This window comes from Lissotriton vulgaris, chromosome 6 (assembly GCF_964263255.1).
Source record: "Lissotriton vulgaris chromosome 6, aLisVul1.2, whole genome shotgun sequence".
Classification (NCBI taxonomy): Eukaryota; Metazoa; Chordata; class Amphibia; order Caudata; family Salamandridae; genus Lissotriton; species Lissotriton vulgaris.
In genome coordinates, this window is record NC_141694.1 from 163,011,455 (window position 1) to 163,030,712 (window position 19,258).

The window sequence follows — 19,258 nt, forward strand, 5'->3', positions numbered from 1 at the left end:
TTTCAACAGTTTGGAAAGGAACTGTCATTGTCTTTGCATCCCTGTTTATGAAGAGGTCGTCTGTGGATTATCACAAGAAATGCAAGATGGAATTTGCAATTTACCCAGCTCCAGGTGTTCACTACCTTGTGGAAGAATACACCTCCATCCTTACAACACATACTAATCTGAAACACTGACAATATGCTTAGATGTGGATAATAAAATCATCTATAACACCTGCTATTGGAAACTTTAACTCCATTTCAACAAGACATGCAAAATTAGAGTTTCATTTGGTAGAAACCTCTCTTTCATGTTCATAGCTAATACAGTAACCAAGACTTCCCTGACCCATCAGTGACAACTTTGTAGAATCCTTCATCTCCTAACAATTACTCACTAAATAGCTTTGATTATCAATGTGGTCTCCTCCCGACTGCTCTGCTGCAGCACCATATAAACGGGGCTTCTATTAAAGGACCATATCAGACTTTTAAAAGGCCAAAAAGAGGATCCCAAGTGTATGCTTAACTGTATGATCAGATCAAGCCTGTCCTTTTCTCTCTTTACTGGCCACTGTCAAAGGGCGTTGCATTTCATTGCATGGCAGAGTACTGAGTTATCTTTCCAAGACCTTCCAACCTTAACAGTCTTCCAAGAGCTTGAGGGCACAGCCGTTAACTATTTAGACTCCTAAACACCATTCCCTTCATGATACATCAGACACACATATTTCCCTAAAATACAGGTTACAATGGTCAAATATATTCTTACCACATTTTACCAAACAAACAGTGATTTGCATTTCTCTCAGAATTTTAATCATAAAACCAAACTCTTCCCACAAAGGCAATTCTACATCCTAACCCACTTCCACCCACTTATCAATACTCCTGCTTGCAATTTAATTCATAAACCCAGAGAACAATTGAACTACACAAATGGCACATGAATACAAATGAAAACCTGAAATGAAAATAATGAAGCAGTAGTGTCCTTGAGTGAGTGGTGCAACAAATCTGTAGGTTATCTTGTGCTTGTCTCCTCAAATGGCCTCATTCCGATTGCCTCAGATCCTTCTACACTAATCCTGCGCCCCTGGACTTAATGTCACTAGGGTCTTGTTAACTCCGGGGATAGCATTAGCAGGTATTGTGGTGAAACCCTGAAGTTCCACTGAGAAATGGGGAATTACAGGGTGTAATTGCTTTTTTCTTTCCCTGGAGTGTTCTGAAGAGCCGAAAGTGTTGTAATCAGGTTCAGAAGCCATAGTGTAGATTATAAGTAGGTTTAGTAGATCTTAGTTTCATGTAGATAAATAGAAAGCTAAGCTGCTAAGTAAGTCATTAGCTAAGCCCCACCAGGAGCAGCATCCTGCTGCTCAGGCCATCTCCAACTGACACTGTATCACACAAACTTTCTCTGCATTTGAGATGACCTCGCACACTGACTGAGCACCGGAGACATAAAACACTGGGGAAAATATATTAAGATATAACAGAAAGCTCTGGGGGGGGGGGGAGGAGGTCCATGGTGTTTTCACAGCCCTCATCATTTTCAGTAAGGCCAGTAAGAGGTCTTGTCATAAATCCTGGGTGCTTGTAAAACAGCCATCATTGTCTGCACTGGGTCATATTAACTGGTTTCTAAATCGTTTGTTGCAATCCTTTCTCCATCTTTTCAGTTTAGTTTGTCCACTGTCATCCTGCTTTCCCAGCTGAATCCCATCTCTACTCGTTTCACCACTCATCATTCTCTCAGTATTGAGAAGGCAGAAATTGACAGGCCGTGGTGGTCATGTCTAATTCCCCTATGGGTATTTGTCTGGAGAAATCTCCTGCCCTTTTATGGACAATTTACAGTATAGCTGTGAGTCTGATGAGTAGCATAATTTGGACCAATGAAGTTCCACAATCTAGTGCCCCGTAACTGTATTTCAGATAACTACAAATAACTTCCTGGTTTGTTTGCCTGGTTCACAAATGTTAATAAAACATATAAAATGAAGAATAGAAACAGTGATTTGGAACAGTTGAATGCTAGAAATTGAGGATAAAGTTTGGCAATAGCCTGAGTGGAACCATTAAGGAGTTCTTACCATAGGTAATGTGTTCAATGAAGGAGTTATTTATTGTGATTGACACAACTGAGGACCATAAAGACTACTGGAGAAAAAGGGATGCTCCTTCCGTTAGGTCTACAATGCGACATACACATTTTAAGAGTACTATCAGACGTCATTGTAGCATGATAGACTGATGCCAAGGGCTACAATAGTTAAAAGCCCTGTTCCTAAGTTATAAGTAGGAGATGCAAAGAATGTCTTAATCAATCAGGAAAATTATAAGCATGCTACTCACCATTGAGGGTCTCAAGGTGCTGGGCAGGGGTCTGCAGATCTGTTTAGCCAAGGAGCCAGGTCTTGAGGGTCTTTCTGAAGGTGTGCAGGGAGGGGGCGCGTCTGATGTCTGTCGGTAGCTCGACCAGGCTTTGGCTGCAGTGTGAGAGAAGGATCTTCCGCCTGCTCTGGCTCTGTGAATGCGCAGGGTTTTGGCCAGTGCGAGGTTGGAAGATCAGATGTTTCTTTTGGGTACATTGAAGTTGATTCTGTTGTTGAGGTGTTTGGGTCCGTTGTATAGGCGTGAGTGAGGATTTTTAAGGTGACTCTTTTCTCCACGGGGAGCTAGTGGAGTCTCCGTAGGTGTTGGCTGATGTGTTTGTACCAGGGGATGCTGAGGTCAAGTCTGGCGGCAGTGTTTTGTATTGTCTGGAGTTTGAGGAGTAGGGACTTGTTGATGCCGGCGTAGAGTGTGTTTTCATAGTCCAGTCTGCTGATGATGATTACATGTGTGGCTGTCCTCCTTGACTCAGGGGGGATTCATTTGAAAGCCTTCCGAAGGATACAGAGGGTGTTGAAGCAGATGGAGGTAATGGCGTTGACCTGTTGGTTCATGGTGAGTGATGAGTCGAGTATGATGCAGAGGTTTTTGGCATGGTCTGAGGGGGTAGGTGGGCTTCCGAGGGCGATTGGCCACTTGGTGTTGTCCAATGCTGAAGGGGTGGTTTCAAGGACGAGGACTTCTGTCTTCTCGGCGTTAAGCTTCAGGCAACTGTTGGTCATCCAGATTGCGATGTCTTGCATTCCTTTCTGGAAGTTGAGTTTGGTGGTGGTATGGTCTTTGGTGAGGCAGAGGATGAGCTGGGTATCATCAGCATAGGATACGATGTTGAGGCGTGTTGTCGGACAATGGCTGCGAGGGGGCCATATAGATGTTGAAGAGGGTCAGGCTCGTTGATAAACCCTGTGGGACTCTGCAGGGGATTTTTGTGGGATTGGAGAGAAAGGGTGGCAGTCTGATACTGTGGCTTCTTCCAGTGAGGAGTGATCAGATCCAGTCCAGGGCTGTTCCTTGTATGCCGGTGTTGTGTAGCCCGGCGACTAGTGTGCAATGGGAGACGCTGTTGAAGGTCATTGATAGGTCGAGTAGGATGAGGACTGAGGAATTGCCTTGGTCTAGGAGGGTGCGGATGTCATCTGTGGCGGTGATTAGGGTGGTCTCGGTGCTGTGGTTACTTCTGAATCCGGAATGAGAGAGGTCGAAGATGGTGTTCTCTTTGATGAATTGTGTCAGTTCCCTGTTGACTGTTTTCTCTGCAACTTTGGCTAAGCAATGGAGGAACGAGATGGGCCGGTAATTCTTGATGTCGGTGGGGTCAGCTGTGGGCTTCTTAAGCAGGGGCCTAACTTCTGCATGCTTCCAGTCATTTGAGAAGGTGCCTGTTTGGGGCGATGGCGGCCGCAGCTCTGTGGTAGATGTGAGGAGGGCAGGGGTCGGAGGGGGCCCCAGAGTGGATGCCTTTCATGGTTGAGGCAGTGTCTTCAGTTGTGACCAGTGTCCAGTTGGAGATGGTGGCTGTCTGGTGTCTCTGGGGGGTGGGGGGTCCGCTGTGGCGTCAGGTGGATGGTCGGCAAAGTTGTTGTTGAGTTTTTTGATCTTGAGGTGGAAGTAGGTTCCAAGCTTGTCACGGAGGTCTTGGGACGGGGTAATGTCTGTGGCTTCGCTGCGTGGATTGGTGAATTCCCGAATGACACTGAAGAGTTCCTTGGAGTTGGTGAGGATTTTGTTATAGATGAAGTTCCTCTTGGTGGTTCTGATTTTGTTCTGGTAGTCCCTCATGGCGTCCTTGTAGGTGGAGTAGTTTTTGGTTGTCTTAGTGTTTCTCCAGTTCTTCTCTACGCATCTGCCTGGCTTCTTGGAGATCGGTGGTGAACCAGACGGCTTTCCTGGGGTGCTGTTTGTCTGGGTTGCCTAGTGGGGCAAGCTCGCCTGCGCAGTTGGAGATCCAAGTGTGGAGTCCTCTGGCTGCGATGTTTGCGTTGGATGCCCAGTTGTGGCTGTATCGGGTGAGGGTGGAGTTACGTTGCTCATCGGTAATCTTGCTCCAGTTCCTTCATGGTGGGCGTGGGGCTGGTTTGGGTACCTTGGATTTGTCAACAGTGAAGTGTACCCAGTAGTGTTCGGTCCATGGCGGTTGTGTTGTGTTGTTGAAGTGAACGCTGTTTCCTGAAGTGAAGATGGGGTCGAGGGTGTGTCCTGCTCTGTTGGTCGGTGTGGTGACAAGTTGTTTAAGTCCGATGTTGGCGAGTTTGTCACGAAGGATGGTGGAGTTGGGGTTGCTGGGGTTATTGAGGTGGAAGTTCAGGTCTCCGATGAGTATGTAGTTCAATGAGGCGATGGAGTGGGGTGAGCTGAATTAGGTGATGGCGGTTGCGAAGGGTGTGCAGGCTGGGGGGTCTGTAGACGAGGGTTACTCTGAGTGTGGTGTTGCGGCTGGTCTGGATCTGAAAGTGCAGGTGTTCGGCAGAGGGGAATGTTTAGCTGGAGGTGGTGAGGCGGAGAGGGCTCTTGTGGGCGTTGGTGAGGTCCCCTCCCGGGTGGTTGGAGCAGTCCTTCCTCTGGATCTTGTATCCATCCGGGACGGTGATGTTGATGTCGGGGGAGGAAGAGGAGTTGGTCCAGGTCTCTGTGAAGAAGGTGATTTCGGTCGAGAGAGAGTTGAGTAGGTTCCAGATGTTTGTGTACGCAGCACCCACTATTAAGTAGGAACTGGGAGGGAGGTGCAGCTGGGAGGCGAGGATGGTCGGGGGAGGGGCTGCATGGGCAGAGGCAGCGGCGGGAAACAGCGGGAAAGGATGGGGCAAGGAAGAAAAGAAAAATAAGCACCACACGAACAGTAAATCAAACACAGGGCAAAAGAAAGCAAAATACAATAACACAGGGCACAAGAAAGCAAGATACAACAAGATGGGCACAAGAAAGCGAAATACAATAACACAGTCAATCAATCAATCAATCAGTGGGTTGTAAAGTGCGCTACTCACCCATGAGGGTCTCAAGGCGCTCAGGGTTGGGTGCGGCTCCGGATCAGTCGAAGAGCCCGGTCTTGAGGCTTCCTATATGTGTGCAGGATCGGGGAGCGTCTGATGTTTGCAGGGAGCTTGTTCCAGGTCTTGGCTGCGATGTAGGAGAACGGTCTCCCGCCTGCTCTGTTTCTGCAGATACGGGGGACTTCTGCCAGGGCAAAGTCGGCAAAGCGGAGGTTCCTCTTGGGAACGTGGAAGGAGACTCTCTCCTTGAGGTATTTGGGTGCAATGTTGTGGAGGGATTTGTAGGCATAGGAGAGGAGTTTGAAGGTAACCCTCTTCTCGACGGAGAGCCAGTGGAGGTCTTGTAGATGTTGGATCTTGTGATCGTGATGCAGTGTCCCGAGGATGAGTCGTTGCGGTGTTCTGGATGGTTTGGAGTTTGTGTAGAAGAGTTCTGTTGATTCGGGCATAGAGGGGTTTGCTGTAGTCCAGTCTGCTTGTTATGAGCGCGTGAGTGACTGTCCTTCTGCAATCGGGGGGGGGATACATTTGAAGGTCTTGCGGTGGATGTGTAGGAAGTTGAAACTGGTGGAAGCGACAGCGTTGATCTGGCGTTTCATGGAGAGGGAGGAGTTGAGGATGATGCAGAGGTTTTGTGCGTGGTGTGTAGGGGTGGGTGGACTACCGAGGGCGGAGGGCCACCAAGTGCTGTCACAGGCGCAGGTGCAGGGTCCAAGGATGAGGACCTCAGTTTTCTCTGAGTTGAGTTAATAACATCTGTCTTTCATCCAGGCTGCGACATCCTTCATTCCTTCCTGGAAACTGAGTCTGGTGTCTTCGGGATTCTTTGTGAGTGAGAGCATGAGCTGGGTGTCGTCGGTGTAGGATACTATGCTGAGCCCATGCTGTCTGATGATGGCGGCGCGGGGGCCATATAGATGTGGAAGAGCGTGGGGCTGAGCGATGATCCTTGGGGTACTCTGCAGTTGATATCAGTGAGTTCGCAGAGCAAGGGCGGGAGTCTGATCCTCTGGGTTCTGCCGGAGAGAAAGGATTGGATCCATTCGAGGGCAGCTCCTTGTCTCCCCGCGTCGTGAAGTGTGGCTGCGAGCGTGCAATGTGAGACGGTGTCACAAGAAAGCGAGAAACAACAAGATGGGCACAGGAGAATCAAAGCTGAAGGACACAGGCACAAAAGCACGAAATAAGAAACTGAATGAGCACAGGCACAATAACATAGTGGGCCGCAAGCAGGCAGACACAGGTTGGTGCGGCCTTGAACCCTACCAGGAGGAGCGGTTCAGAGGATCAAGGGCGGAGCAGGGCACAGCGGAGCTGCTGGGGTGAGAGCAGTTTAGACCAGAAGTCTGGCTCACGCTGCCCTGCAGCGGTCGCCATTAAGTAGGGAAGGGGGAGGGAGGTGCATCTGGGAGGAGGGTATAGTCGGGGGGCTACAGGGGCAGAGGCAGCGGTGGGAAATGGTGGGAAAGGACGGGCAAAGGAAGAAAAACAAGCACCACATGAACAGTACAATCAAACACAGGGCCCAGAAAAGCGAAATACAAATAACACAGGACACAAGAAACCAAGATACAACTAGATGGGCACAAGAAAGCAAAATACAATAACACAGGGCACAAGAAAGCGAGATACAACAAGATGGGCACAGGAGAATCAAAACTGAAGGGCACAGGTACAAGAGCACGAAATAAGAAACTGAATGGGCACAGGCACAAAAAACCGAGCGGGCATCAAGCAGGCAGACACAGGGCAGAGTGGCCTCGAACCCTACCAGGAGGAGGGGTTCAGAGGATCATGGGCAGAGCAGGGCACAGCAGAGCTGCTGGGGTGAGAGTAGATCAGAGGTCTTGCTGTTAAGAATTACTATATATGCAGTGTTAGGCTTAATTCTTCTTTTCTTCCACCAGAAGATTAAGCACAGCCCATTTAACTCCTCGCTCCTCAACAGCCATTCTTCAACTCATTCTGCTGTAATCAAGGCAGGCTCATGGCATCATATGGAACACCTGAGTGCCATGGCCCTATTCAGCAATAGATTAGGTTATAACAGTTTCATAATGTGGGAGAGAATCTTTAGTAACAATCATAGCGGGATGTAGAAGGGCAATAATGGTATTAGACCGTTACACCCACTGAGGTAGAGCGGTCTAAAATAAACAGGGAGAAACAGAAAGACAAGCATTATCATGTTGGAGCAGAAAGTCTACCTGCAGTCATTATTGGCTGCTCTACTTTACTGTCTTCAATGGAGCGCTCAACATTCAAATGTTCTAATATAAATGTATACCTTACATCAAGTGTGTATGCTGGTGGCTGTGGCAGTTGTAGGAATGTTGGTAGTAAATGAAGAATGGCCTATTGACAACCCAGAGGACATTTTATTACCAATACTTCTAATACCGAAATTCCCAGGGAAGTTGACCTTCAATACTTTTATATAGTAGAATAATGCAGATTTTCCACAGTGTTCATGGGAGGAAAATCATGATTTCAAGTATTTTTGTTGCTGCTGTGTATGGAAGCAATAAAGAAGTTATGTATAATATTAGCCTCCATGCCTTGACATAGAATCTATTAAAACCATTTAAAGCACCAATGTCTCATGGGTGCTAGGTTGTCAACGGAGTTAAGGGGATTTGAAGTGCCTTCAAAAGACTGTTCCCTGCATAGTTCATTTATGCATCCTTTTATACTGTTACATGGTAAATGAATAGATTAGCAAAGAAATGATAGGAAATTATAGACTGAGGGCCAGATGTATCAAGATTCCGTTTTGCGAATCCTAAATAAAGATTTTTTGCGAGTCGCAAAAGCCTTGATACATCTGGCCCTGAGTGCCGAATTTAGATAACAACATACACCCACTAGTGTCTCCTCTGTGAAGCTTTGTTACATGTTGATATTGAAGCATGCTGAAGGCATAAAAAGCAAGGGATTGCACCTATGGAGTGAGTAATCTGTGCTTGCACTGCCCTCACAGATTTTAAAACAGATGTGAGTGTTCTTTGGCCTACTGAAACCCGGGGATTAGTCCACTATGGTATCGTTGTCACGGAGAAACATTACAAGTGCATAAAACGGTCCTAACATTTTTCAGGAATTTTGTCTAGCCTTTAGTAGGCTGAGTCACCAACAAATATGTGACGTAATTAATAACTTTCTTTCTAAATTAAAGTTGTTTTTGAATGAGCATATTTGTTACTATTTGATCTATTCAACAAAGTGGCATTGTATTAATAATATTTGAGTCATTTTGAGCATATGTGTCTGGGTATTTAATCAGAGCTCCCTCACAATGTATTTTAACAAGTTACTCTTTATGTTACAGGAGCTCTTCAGCTTTCAAATGTTGAAATCACAAACTTTGGCACCTTGCAACATTCTTCCATTGAGTTTAATGGTGCAGCTCCAGGATCTTACATGATGTTCTCAAGCGTTCACCGTAGTTGCAGTGGTGGAATCAGTGCTGTGGCAAGCAGCAACATTTTGCTGCATGGCAATATAGTGTTCAACACAACAGGACATGGGATAAATTTAGAAGGCCAAAACCATAATATTTCAAGAAACCTTATTGTCTTAACGAAGCAGCCTGAAAATGCGGAAGAATGGATTGCTGGCATCAAAATTAATTTAGCTGATGACATTGCCTTATTTGGCAATACTGTGGCAGGGTCCGAACGTATAGGTTTTTGGGTCAGTGGTCAAATCTGTGATCAATTTCAAAACCCTTGGGATGAAAATGTAGCCCATTCTAGTCTTCATGGTGTCCATCTGTATGATGGAGATGGGTTTCCAAACTGCACCAGAATTGTTGGTTTTACCGCCCACAAGAACTATGATTATGGCATCATGTTCCATATTGGAAGCAGTGTACTGGTGGAAAACGTAACTCTAATTGACAATAACATTGGGCTTCTACCAATTGTATATCAACAAAAAGATCTAAATAAATCTGAAAAGAAGTACATCATACTGAGACACTGTATGATTTTAGCAACAAGCCCAGCCTTTGACTGCTTGAAGGATCGTATCAGTCCTTATAATGTAAGTTCAACTGCAAGAGATTGTTCACCTTTCAACCCATTACGAGGCCGTGTTGGAATCATATGGCCTATATTTACATCGAAGGCGGGCCAGTGGCCGAAGGATTCCTGGCATAGAATTATCAGCAATTCAAGCGTTTATGGAATCGCAAAGTTTCAAGGTTGGTTTATCATCGTGCCCATGATATATTACAGAGCTCATTCTGCCTGCATTAAAAATATTAGGTGCCTTCAATGATTGAGATATCTATTTGATAGAATGTTGGTTTTTTCATCATGGTGATATTAACAAAAGAATGTACATGGATCCCAGGTAGAGCCTGGTGCCTAATAAAAGGCATTTTTTCTGCATGTGGGATAAAGAAAAGAGCATATGTGGAAATGAACAAAGCTGGGAGGAGTTTACATCTTACCAAATCAGGCTGTGAGGGCAAACTAGGTAGGAAGGAGGAAGGATCATGTTATCTAATTTTATTCAGCCTTTCTATAAATTCTGCCATTTATCTCCTAGTCACAAATTTTCAAGTAAAAGTACAAAGGAGAATTGTGGGTAAGGGCCACAGTAAACCGGTGCTTTGGTGAAAATGAAATGGTCACAGGGGCCTATTACCTGTCAGTAATATGTTCAAACATATGACAATGTGTTTAATTATTTTTTGGTAGAAATCTTATTAGAATGATGTTATGGTTAGAAATGAGTGAAATCAATATTTTAATGTTATTGGTCAACTTCTGAAAAGTAATGCAAAATGACATGCTGTTGAGAAAAAGGAAAAGTAAACAATGTACTCAAGCTTTAAGACCTTCCTCTGATCAATGGATCCAAACCTAAATAATATATGCTACTCTAATCTTTCCAATTTAAACATTAGGTTTAAGCAATTTGGAGACAAAGAAATGTGATTGTTGTGCATCCCAATATGGTTGAGACAAATAAGGAATACTGTACACTGAGGCCTTCTTAATATTATTTAGGGCTGGAACATGGGTATTTATACCTCCAGCTGTATTACTGCATGCAGCATTACTGTTTTGTTTTGTCCAGGGACAATATCTTGGTCGTGCCTAGAGGAGTTTATCCTCGAAAACGGACAAGAATTGTAGGCTCCCATCCGACTCAAAAACTGCTCTAGTAGCACTAAGGACCATATGTATCATTGAAATTCGCATTCGCAAAGGCAGAATTTCGGCCTTTGCGAATGCGAATTCGCAAAATGATATGTATGAAGGAAAATCCAATGCAAAATAAGGAATTGCAAAATTTGCGATTCCTTATTTTGCGATTGCATTTAAGAAACAGCAAATTTTGCGAATCCTTAAATGCAATGTAAGAAGGAAAAAAAATGTGCTAAATGGCCTTAAGGAATCGCAAATTACCACAAACTTCTAGTTGGTGGTAAGTTGCGAAATCCTTGAAAAATGCACATATTTGCATTTTTCAAAGTGCCATGTGACGCACATACATGCTCTTAGGGCATGTATGTGCACCACATGTGCACCTCTGCTTATTTCAGAGGTACAACAGGGTGTCCTTTGGACACCCCTGCACCCTTGAAATTATTCTCAATTTGCGATTAGCAAATTGCGAATCGCAAATTGAGAAAAAATTCCCATTCCTTCCTATGGGCCTCCTGGCCCATAGAAATGAATGGAAAAGTATTCCTTAATTGCGAATTCGCAATTTGCGAATTCGCAATTAAGGAACATCAAGAAATCGCTAAAAAAAGGGGTTTTTCTTGATACATACCATTTTGCGATTCTGAAATAGCGATTTCTTAAAAATTGTTATTACAGAATCGCAAATTGGTTCCTTGATACATATGGCCCTTAGTTCTGCATGTTATGTCCCATGGCATAGGAGCCTAAGGAGGATCTGTGCTAATACAGGAACACAGCATTAGCAATACCTCTGTTATCAGCGTAGTAGTGCTAGGCATAGTATAGCCACTTGAAAATACTGGGCTACTTAGCGTGAGTTCCTTCATAAACTAGTAAAACAACTTCCAGAGTTCATGTCGGTTTCTTTTAACCTGCACATCACTGTGATATTTCTTTGCAACAGTCTAACTGTATTTCAGAAGCATTTCTCAATCCAATATGAGGTTATCTGGAAACACTTCCTGTATTAGTACAAATGATTTTGAAGACTGACTCCTGTAATGATGTAAACTATTCTTAATAAGTGCTCGACAACCAGGCAAAAGAAACAGGATAATAAGACGCAAGCATTAACAACTGTGCCACCTTCAACCAATCAGAATGAGAATTGGTCTTGCGTTCCAGATATGCACCTCGCAATCTGTGGTCTCAGAGGTTAGTCAATTAGGTTCTTTAGCATGGTGTTCATACAGTATCCCAGCTGCGTCAAAGAGCTTTCAGAGAAACATATGGGTGTACCTTTGGATTTGAGGGTCACTTTGTCACAGTTAAAGTCATTTTGCTGATAATAAATGTTTGCAGGAAGAAATCTAGGACGTAATTAGTAAATATTGACACTGCATTTCAGGCTGAACATTGGCCGCAGGCATCTAGGAATAGTATACATGCACATTTTTGGAGTATCCTATCAAGTCTGAGATAGAAAGGAGTGTGAGAAGGCTTCTGTATGGAAGGAGGCTCTTGGGTTTTTGGTGGTCTTCCACCTGCGCGGTGAAATGTCGCACTAGTGCAATATTTGAGCTGGAGATCTGGGCAAAAGAGGAGCACCATCTTCAGTAATAACCATTAGGTTGTGTTCTGGAGTTAATCTTGCCATTAGAACCAGTTTCGATGTGAAGGTGAGGAGAAGATGGTTCTTCTTGCATGAGAGGAGGTAACTCACAACACCCTAATCAAGGACACGTACAAAAAATAGTGTAGTTTGAGCTATCTGGCCTATACAGATCTGGTCTACATAGAATTTCTCAATTCATCTAATAAGAACCAACCATAAAATAAAATAAAATTGTAGGTGTCAGCGCGTAAACCTGTATCAATTTACCCTCAGATATAAACCAATTGGTGGACCAAGACGCTGGTGATACCCGCTAGATATGTCTCTCTGTTTATCAATTTTTGCATGGGATTTACACTAGTAACATTTATCATTAAAGAATAATAGACAGTTTCTAAAGTTTAAAGATTTACTCAAAGAATATCAGTTGCAGAATTGTAAAAGCTGGGCCATTAGTTAGCTAGTTCAATAAGCACACAAATCGATAGTAAGTTTGAGATCAAGAACTTTAAGAGTTCTTACATAATCAAGCAAAGATTCACCCCTACCTTCAAACGTGGGGAAAGAGTCTCCCGCTTTAGCATGGTGACATGACATCTTTTTATAGGATTGTAAACAAAGGATTTGATACATTCACTACATGAGTACATGGTTCACAGGCTTTTCACCAAAAGAAGTGAGCAAAAAGAAACATTTACTACAGAATACACTCAGAGATTCCCTCACCATTTGACAACATTGTACTTGGGTGTTCCCAGAGTAAGTTCATGCAACATGATTTGTTACAAAATATGTCATCCCGTCTGAGACAGTCAAATTGTCTTTGGAAAAGCATATTTCGTTCATTGCAGTTGGAAAAGTCTCAGTCCTTCATAGAAAAGCCTACAATTCTTTATTACAGCAAAATAATAACAGCAATAGTCACAAGATATGCTATGCTATGATGTCACACCCAAGACGGACAACATAACAAACTTGTCCTAAGTTGGTAAAAATTAAATTTCTCAGGCATTATGTACCATGTTTTGGAACAGAACCCACATAGGCAATCCTATGAATGGATAACTTAATTGTGCCTAAGTGGTTAACAATTAAATTATAGAGTGTAGATTTGTTAAGGCAAAAGGAGTTCTGATAGTGTATCATATTGAGAACAGCATGACTTACTTTTAATTTTAAGTTAACAACTGGAGAATGGCAATAATTATATTATGATGTTACGAATCCTGTACTGTGCATGCATACCACTTGATTGCCTGTTTTGTTATGTCAGCAGACAGGAGTAGGTGATCTGGTGATTTTTCTCGAATTCTTGTAAAGAAGACTATGGATGTATGACTATGGGGCAAATGTATGAAACGCTGCGATTCGCTAAAAAGCAGCGTTTGCGACAAAAATATCGGAAAATGTGATGTATAATTTAAAACGCCTCGCAATATTAAGGAATTGTAAATTTTGCGATTCCTTAATATTGCGTAAGCATTTAAGGAATCGCAAATTGCGATTCCTTAAATGCTATGTAAGAAGCAATCAAGTTTTGCGAATTCACACTAAGCAATCGCAAATTACCACCAACTTGTATTTGGTGGTAATTTGCGATTTCTTTTAAAAATGCACTTTTTGGCATTTGTAAAGGTGCCATGTGGCGCTCATACATTTCCTTAGGGCATGTATGTGCGCCATATGCGCACACATGTAAATTTCAGGGGTGCAGCAGGGTGTCCTTAAGACACCCTTGCACCCTTGAAATTATTCTCAGTTTGCGATTAGCAAATTGCGAATCGCAAATTGAGAATAACTTCCCATTCCTTCCTATGGGCCTCCTGGCCCATAGAAATGAATGTGAAAGTATTCCTTAATTGCGTATTCACAATTTGCTATTAGCAAATAAGGAATATTAAGAAATCGCTAAAAAATTGCGATTTTTTAGATATATACCATTTTGCAATTCTCAAATAGCGATTCTCAAAAAATCGCTGTTTGAGAATCGGAAATAGTTATTTTGATACATCTGCCCCTGAGTTCCTTATCAAGACAACAAACAATTTATCTTAAAGAATGATTTGTTTAGTTGTAAATAGACTCATAGGGATTGATTCACAAAGATAAACTTTCACTTTTGTGTAAGTTTACTCTGTTTGGTATTCATAAACTACAAATTGATAGTAACAAGCCCACCCTATCTTTTTATGTGCAGAATTCTCCACTCCGACTGCAGAGTCTCTATAGCTGTAAAGTTACTATTGTAGCTTGTGAATACAAAAAAGAGTAAACATATACTTTTGTGTAAGTTTACATTTTTCAATCAGGCCCTTAGAAGCTGCATTAGCATTTTGTGGCCATGTGTAGTGTTTGCATTGATTCCCTAACATTACAGTTTTGAAGTCTCAAATCATACAGCTCGTGTTAGAAGCTTTACCTCTGCATATCCTTGGAGAAGCATGGAACACTCTTTAAAAAGGAGAAGTGTGGCTCAGTGGTTAGAGGTGGCAGACCCGGAAGCTGAGATCGGCCCGGGACCAGGGTTCAATTCCCAACGCGGCAGGGTCTTGTGTCAATGTCCGCGGACTCGATAATTCTCGCCTCGGCGCCTACTCTAACCTTGGGCTCCACTCTGCAACTCTGGGCAATAGCTTGCTTAATCTTCACAACAGCCCCGTCAATGCCGGGGATGCCTGGTCTCACCTTGGGGGTGCCCAGGAGGGACCATCTCACAGGGAAAGCCAGGACGGGTTCCACAGCGGTATGCAGCGCCGGGACACCCCGGTGTGGGTAGCTGTGCGCTTTACAAGTATACCATTAATTAATTAATTAAAAGACAGTAGATGGTGCATAATGTTAGTGAAACAGCAGCTCCTGGGGAGGGAAGGTGGCCAAGAGGCAGACTAGCAGCTGAGCACCTCACCATGTTGAGGGGAGGTTCTCAGCTGCTTTAACGTACGCCATATAGCATGATAAGTCACTAGCATATTGAAAGGTCTATTGTGGTTAGATTTTAATAGTAAACTGACTACTCCATTTTATTTATACACTTTTATACAGTGGCCAGTAACCTCAAACCATAACTAATACATTGGTTTACAAGAATTAGATTTATCCTACTCTTTATTTAGGTGATTAGCTGGTCCTAGACCTGGTTTAATACTACCTAGGTTGGGTATGCTATGTCGTATAGCCAAGGAAACTTCATTGAACTGCTTGATGCTTTGTAGCTTCATGCTGATTCCTCCTAGACAGCTCTAAATGCTACTTTTTAATCAACCATTTTTGGTTACTATTCTTTCTCTTTTTCTATTTTTGGCAGGTTTCACTATGAATACTATTGTTTTAGTTTCAGTGAAAAAGTAATGGTCAAGGATTCTGAATAGGCAGTGTTTGTTATTACTGTACAATATAATACATAATGGCATTAGGGTATGTTGTACAACTGCAATAAACTCATATATCGCTAAAGATGGCAAGAGATAGGTAGGTAGCATGGCCCCTGTGTCTCCATGGTGACTTGGGTTAGTGGTTGGTTGGTCAGCCACTGTACATTGTGGTTGCATTTGAGCAATGCAGGGGTTGAGGTGATCCTCCTTGCAGTGAATAGGCAGACTGGTAAAGACAGTGATGGATGGCATGTTCAGCACAGTTAATTTGTCTTCAAGCTCTATCAAACTGTCCCTGTTAGCATGCACAGTTATCTCTTGGTTGTTTCAGAGGTTCAGAGTGGAAGCCTGTCTCTTCTGATTGTTGTTACAGATCATTGGCCACCTACGATTCCACTGATCACAGGGTAGACAGTTCGACATGTAGGAACATATGATCTTGTGGGCAATGCCATTCTGCATCACAGATGGATGCTCTATGCTTACATTTTTGGACTCCTTCCATGATTAGGGGTTGGCATGTTGTTTAAAGGTCAAATACTGCATCCTGCAGAATGCACAAATATACTAGTGATGAGACATTATCCTAGTATTGACAAATTTCCCACACTTTTGGAAAAAACTAATATATCTTACATTACTTGTTGGGCCCTCAGAACTGAGAGATGCAGAGCACTAAAATAAGGTGCTTTAACCTGTTTTATTGGGGATTTGAAGCACGTTTTGCTTTCCTGTTAGTGATCTTAGCCAATAGCATTACGTTTTTAAGATATTTGCTTAACTTGCAAGTTCACAACTTCATATCCCAGAAGGGCCAACTCAGCCATTTATCCTTGGTAGTTTGGTTAAGTGATCATGGTCACTAAGTTTAATTACATTATCCCGTACTTCTATTTCTCACCAGGAATTCCACTTTACAAGTGCTAGCTAATTTACAAATCACTCCACCTGGCATACATTGACTTCTTAAAATCTATCCAAGCCTTGCCTTTGCTGTGTATTGTATATAAAGACCGTGAGAAAAGTTGGTAATACTGTGGTGAGTTGAACACATACCATTGGAACTGTGTAGTCTGCAGGTTAGAGGCTAAACTTTGAATGGTATAAATCAGTGTCTACAGAAGTGATCTATTTGTAGATTGTAGATGACAATTTATAAGGGCAACATGATAACTGGGTGGCATAATGCATCTGTTACATATGTGTGAATGTGTGTGTGTGTGGATTTTATATCAGGTCATTTCCTTGAGTTGTTTCCTCATATCCAGGGGAAGCAGGGGTTGTGGGAGAAAATTTTCAGTTTCAGTACCACACCCAAATTAAGGCCAGAAAAGCATATGTTGGAGAAGGGCACTGGCTTCCAAACGCAGCATGAGCTGACAGGTGACTGCTTTCTCTAAAACGTTCCTCCCTGCTAGACACCTGAAAGTGGCAGATTCATGGGCTTGAGGCAGAACAATATAAGGTACAAGAGAAAATATAGAGACACCATGAATCTTTCTAATAGATTTAAGTTCAGTGGAAACTTTTAGTGAGGCTTAATTGTGGGTGGATTTTAGCATGGTAAATTTCCATATATTTTGATTTTCACTTATACCCCAAAAACAAACTCCTTTGTCCTGATTAAAAGAGTGAGGTATTTATCACACCTCGTAAATACCATCACCCAAGTTGTAGTATCTGTTAGGGTGTGGTAAGTACCTCCTTTTCAAGGCTTCCAATATTGAAATAGGGCATAATATGCAAAAACTATTTTTTACACACCAAAGTCTGCATGTTTTGCCTCTTCATATGGAACTTTTTCCATACAAATTTTCAGCGTTTTGACCTGCCGGAATCAATTAAGGGAAAACTAAGAGGCTGCTCTAATTATCACACAACTGGTCATTTCAATTCCTGTGCAAACTTCCGTTTTGCACAGGTAGTGGAATTTGGCCATTAATTCATAATAAGTTTCAAAGAAATATTTGTACTGCGCAAGGAAAATGAATATTTTCTATTAGAACATTGGAATGTTGAGCACTCCAATGAAGACAATGAAGTGATCCGGGCTTCTAATGACCGGTAGAAGCCCGGATAGCAACCTTTTGTCATTTCATAGATGTTGCTATGAAAAAAGCCTCTCGGAGCCTATGGGGATTTAAATCCCCTCAGGCTCTGAGAGGCCTTTATTTTTAGTTAATTAAATCATTCTGCCCTCTAGGGGAGAATATTCTAATAGCCTTAGAGCTCTCATTAGCGGGCTCTACTGGCCTGTAAAGACCCGCTCCCTTTTTAAAGGCCCTCGCCTTCGCCACAGGCCTTTAACGCTGGAGTGGGCCTTTAATGGCAGGTAGAGCCTGCTACATCGGACTCTAAGGCTATATTAGAACATAGGAATGTTGAGAGCTCCATTGAATACAATGGAGTGCTCCAGGCTTCTAAAGGCCGATAGAAGCCCTGAGCTCCAACATTCCAATATTTTTTTACAGCTGTGGTCAAAAGGCCTCTTGGAGCCCAAGAGGATTTCAATCCCCTTGGGCTTTGTGAGGCCTTTGTTTTAAAAATTAGAACATTCTGCCCTCTAGGGGTGGAATGTTCTAATAGCTTTAGAGTCTTTGACTTGGGTTAACAGTGGAGTGGACTTTAATGTCCGGAACAGCGCAAAACTGCGGGCTCTAAGACTCTATTGAAACATTAAAATGTTGAAAGCTCCATTAAAGACAGTGGAGTAGCTCTGGGCTTCTAATGGCTGGTATAAGCTAAGAGCTCCAACATTCTGTTTCTCTTCAAGTTTCTCCCTTTCTAATTTAGAACATTCCACCCTTAGAAGGGGGAATGTTCTAATCAACTTATAGCCATTCTGCCTCAGGCAATACCAATTGTTAAAGTCCCTAGAAAAGTAGTGTATTTTCCTATGTTGTGTCATATGATTTTATGCATTTTTGATTCCAAAAATGTTCTGCGCAATTCAGGAATGTGGTCTTTTTTTTCCCTTTTTCTTTTCTTTTCTTTTCTTATCTTTTCTAGTGTCACCCTAAAATCCCAATCCTCTACCCTGCCAGTAGTCACCCTTCTATCACTTTTTTGAGTTATGTACAGGGTGGTAATGGGGAAATCTCACACTCACAAACCCCCAATCTTGGGGGGCGCTAGGTGGCGCCAAACCGAGATGGCCGCACTGCCGTGAGGCTCTCGCCCGATTGAGCACCCTGATCATCCTACAGACCATCCTGACCTGCGAAAACGGCCCGGGGGGCACACCATTATGTCCGCGATCTTCCCCCGCACACAGCGGTTCCACAATATCCGCCGGCGAATCTGAGGGCGGTCTGCCTTGCTGACTCGTGGTCTGCTGCACGGCCGAGCCAACACACCAGGAAAGGCCGCTGCCTCGAGGCCTCTGCAGAGCCGCACCTGCCGCCGTGGGATTGAAGTGCAGAGGGTCCACAGCCGCCGGCAACTCCAACCCCCGCAGCACTGTACGGTGAGCTTCGCGGGTGGGGGGCCAAATAGGTACAAAGACACTTACTGGCGAGCGGACCATCCGGATTGGGATTATTGCCTTTCCAGTCCCCGCCCGCTCCCTGCTGCGACTCTGCGGGTGGGTAGGCTCGTCGGCCAGCGCATGGTCGCGCAACGCCCCCCCGCCTGCTGCTGATGCCTCCCCTCCCCAGCGCTGAGACTTCAGGACCCTCTGTCTCCCGCGGCTCCACGGCCTCTGCCCGATCAACCCAGCGGCGCGCAGCGTGCATGTGGGATCCTTCGGACTGCCGCGCTG

At 43.6% G+C, this 19,258-nt stretch overlaps 1 protein-coding gene across 1 annotated transcript in view; it reads left to right on the plus strand.

Annotated features, from left to right (window-relative positions):
- Positions 1-19,258, plus strand: part of PKHD1 (PKHD1 ciliary IPT domain containing fibrocystin/polyductin) — a 2,083,594-nt gene that overhangs the window by 2,024,927 nt on the left and 39,409 nt on the right. Inside the window, exon 57 of the mRNA XM_086926200.1 lies at positions 8,700-9,575. Coding sequence (XP_086782326.1) covers positions 8,700-9,575 — 876 coding nt within the window. The remainder of the gene's footprint in view (positions 1-8,699; positions 9,576-19,258) is intronic.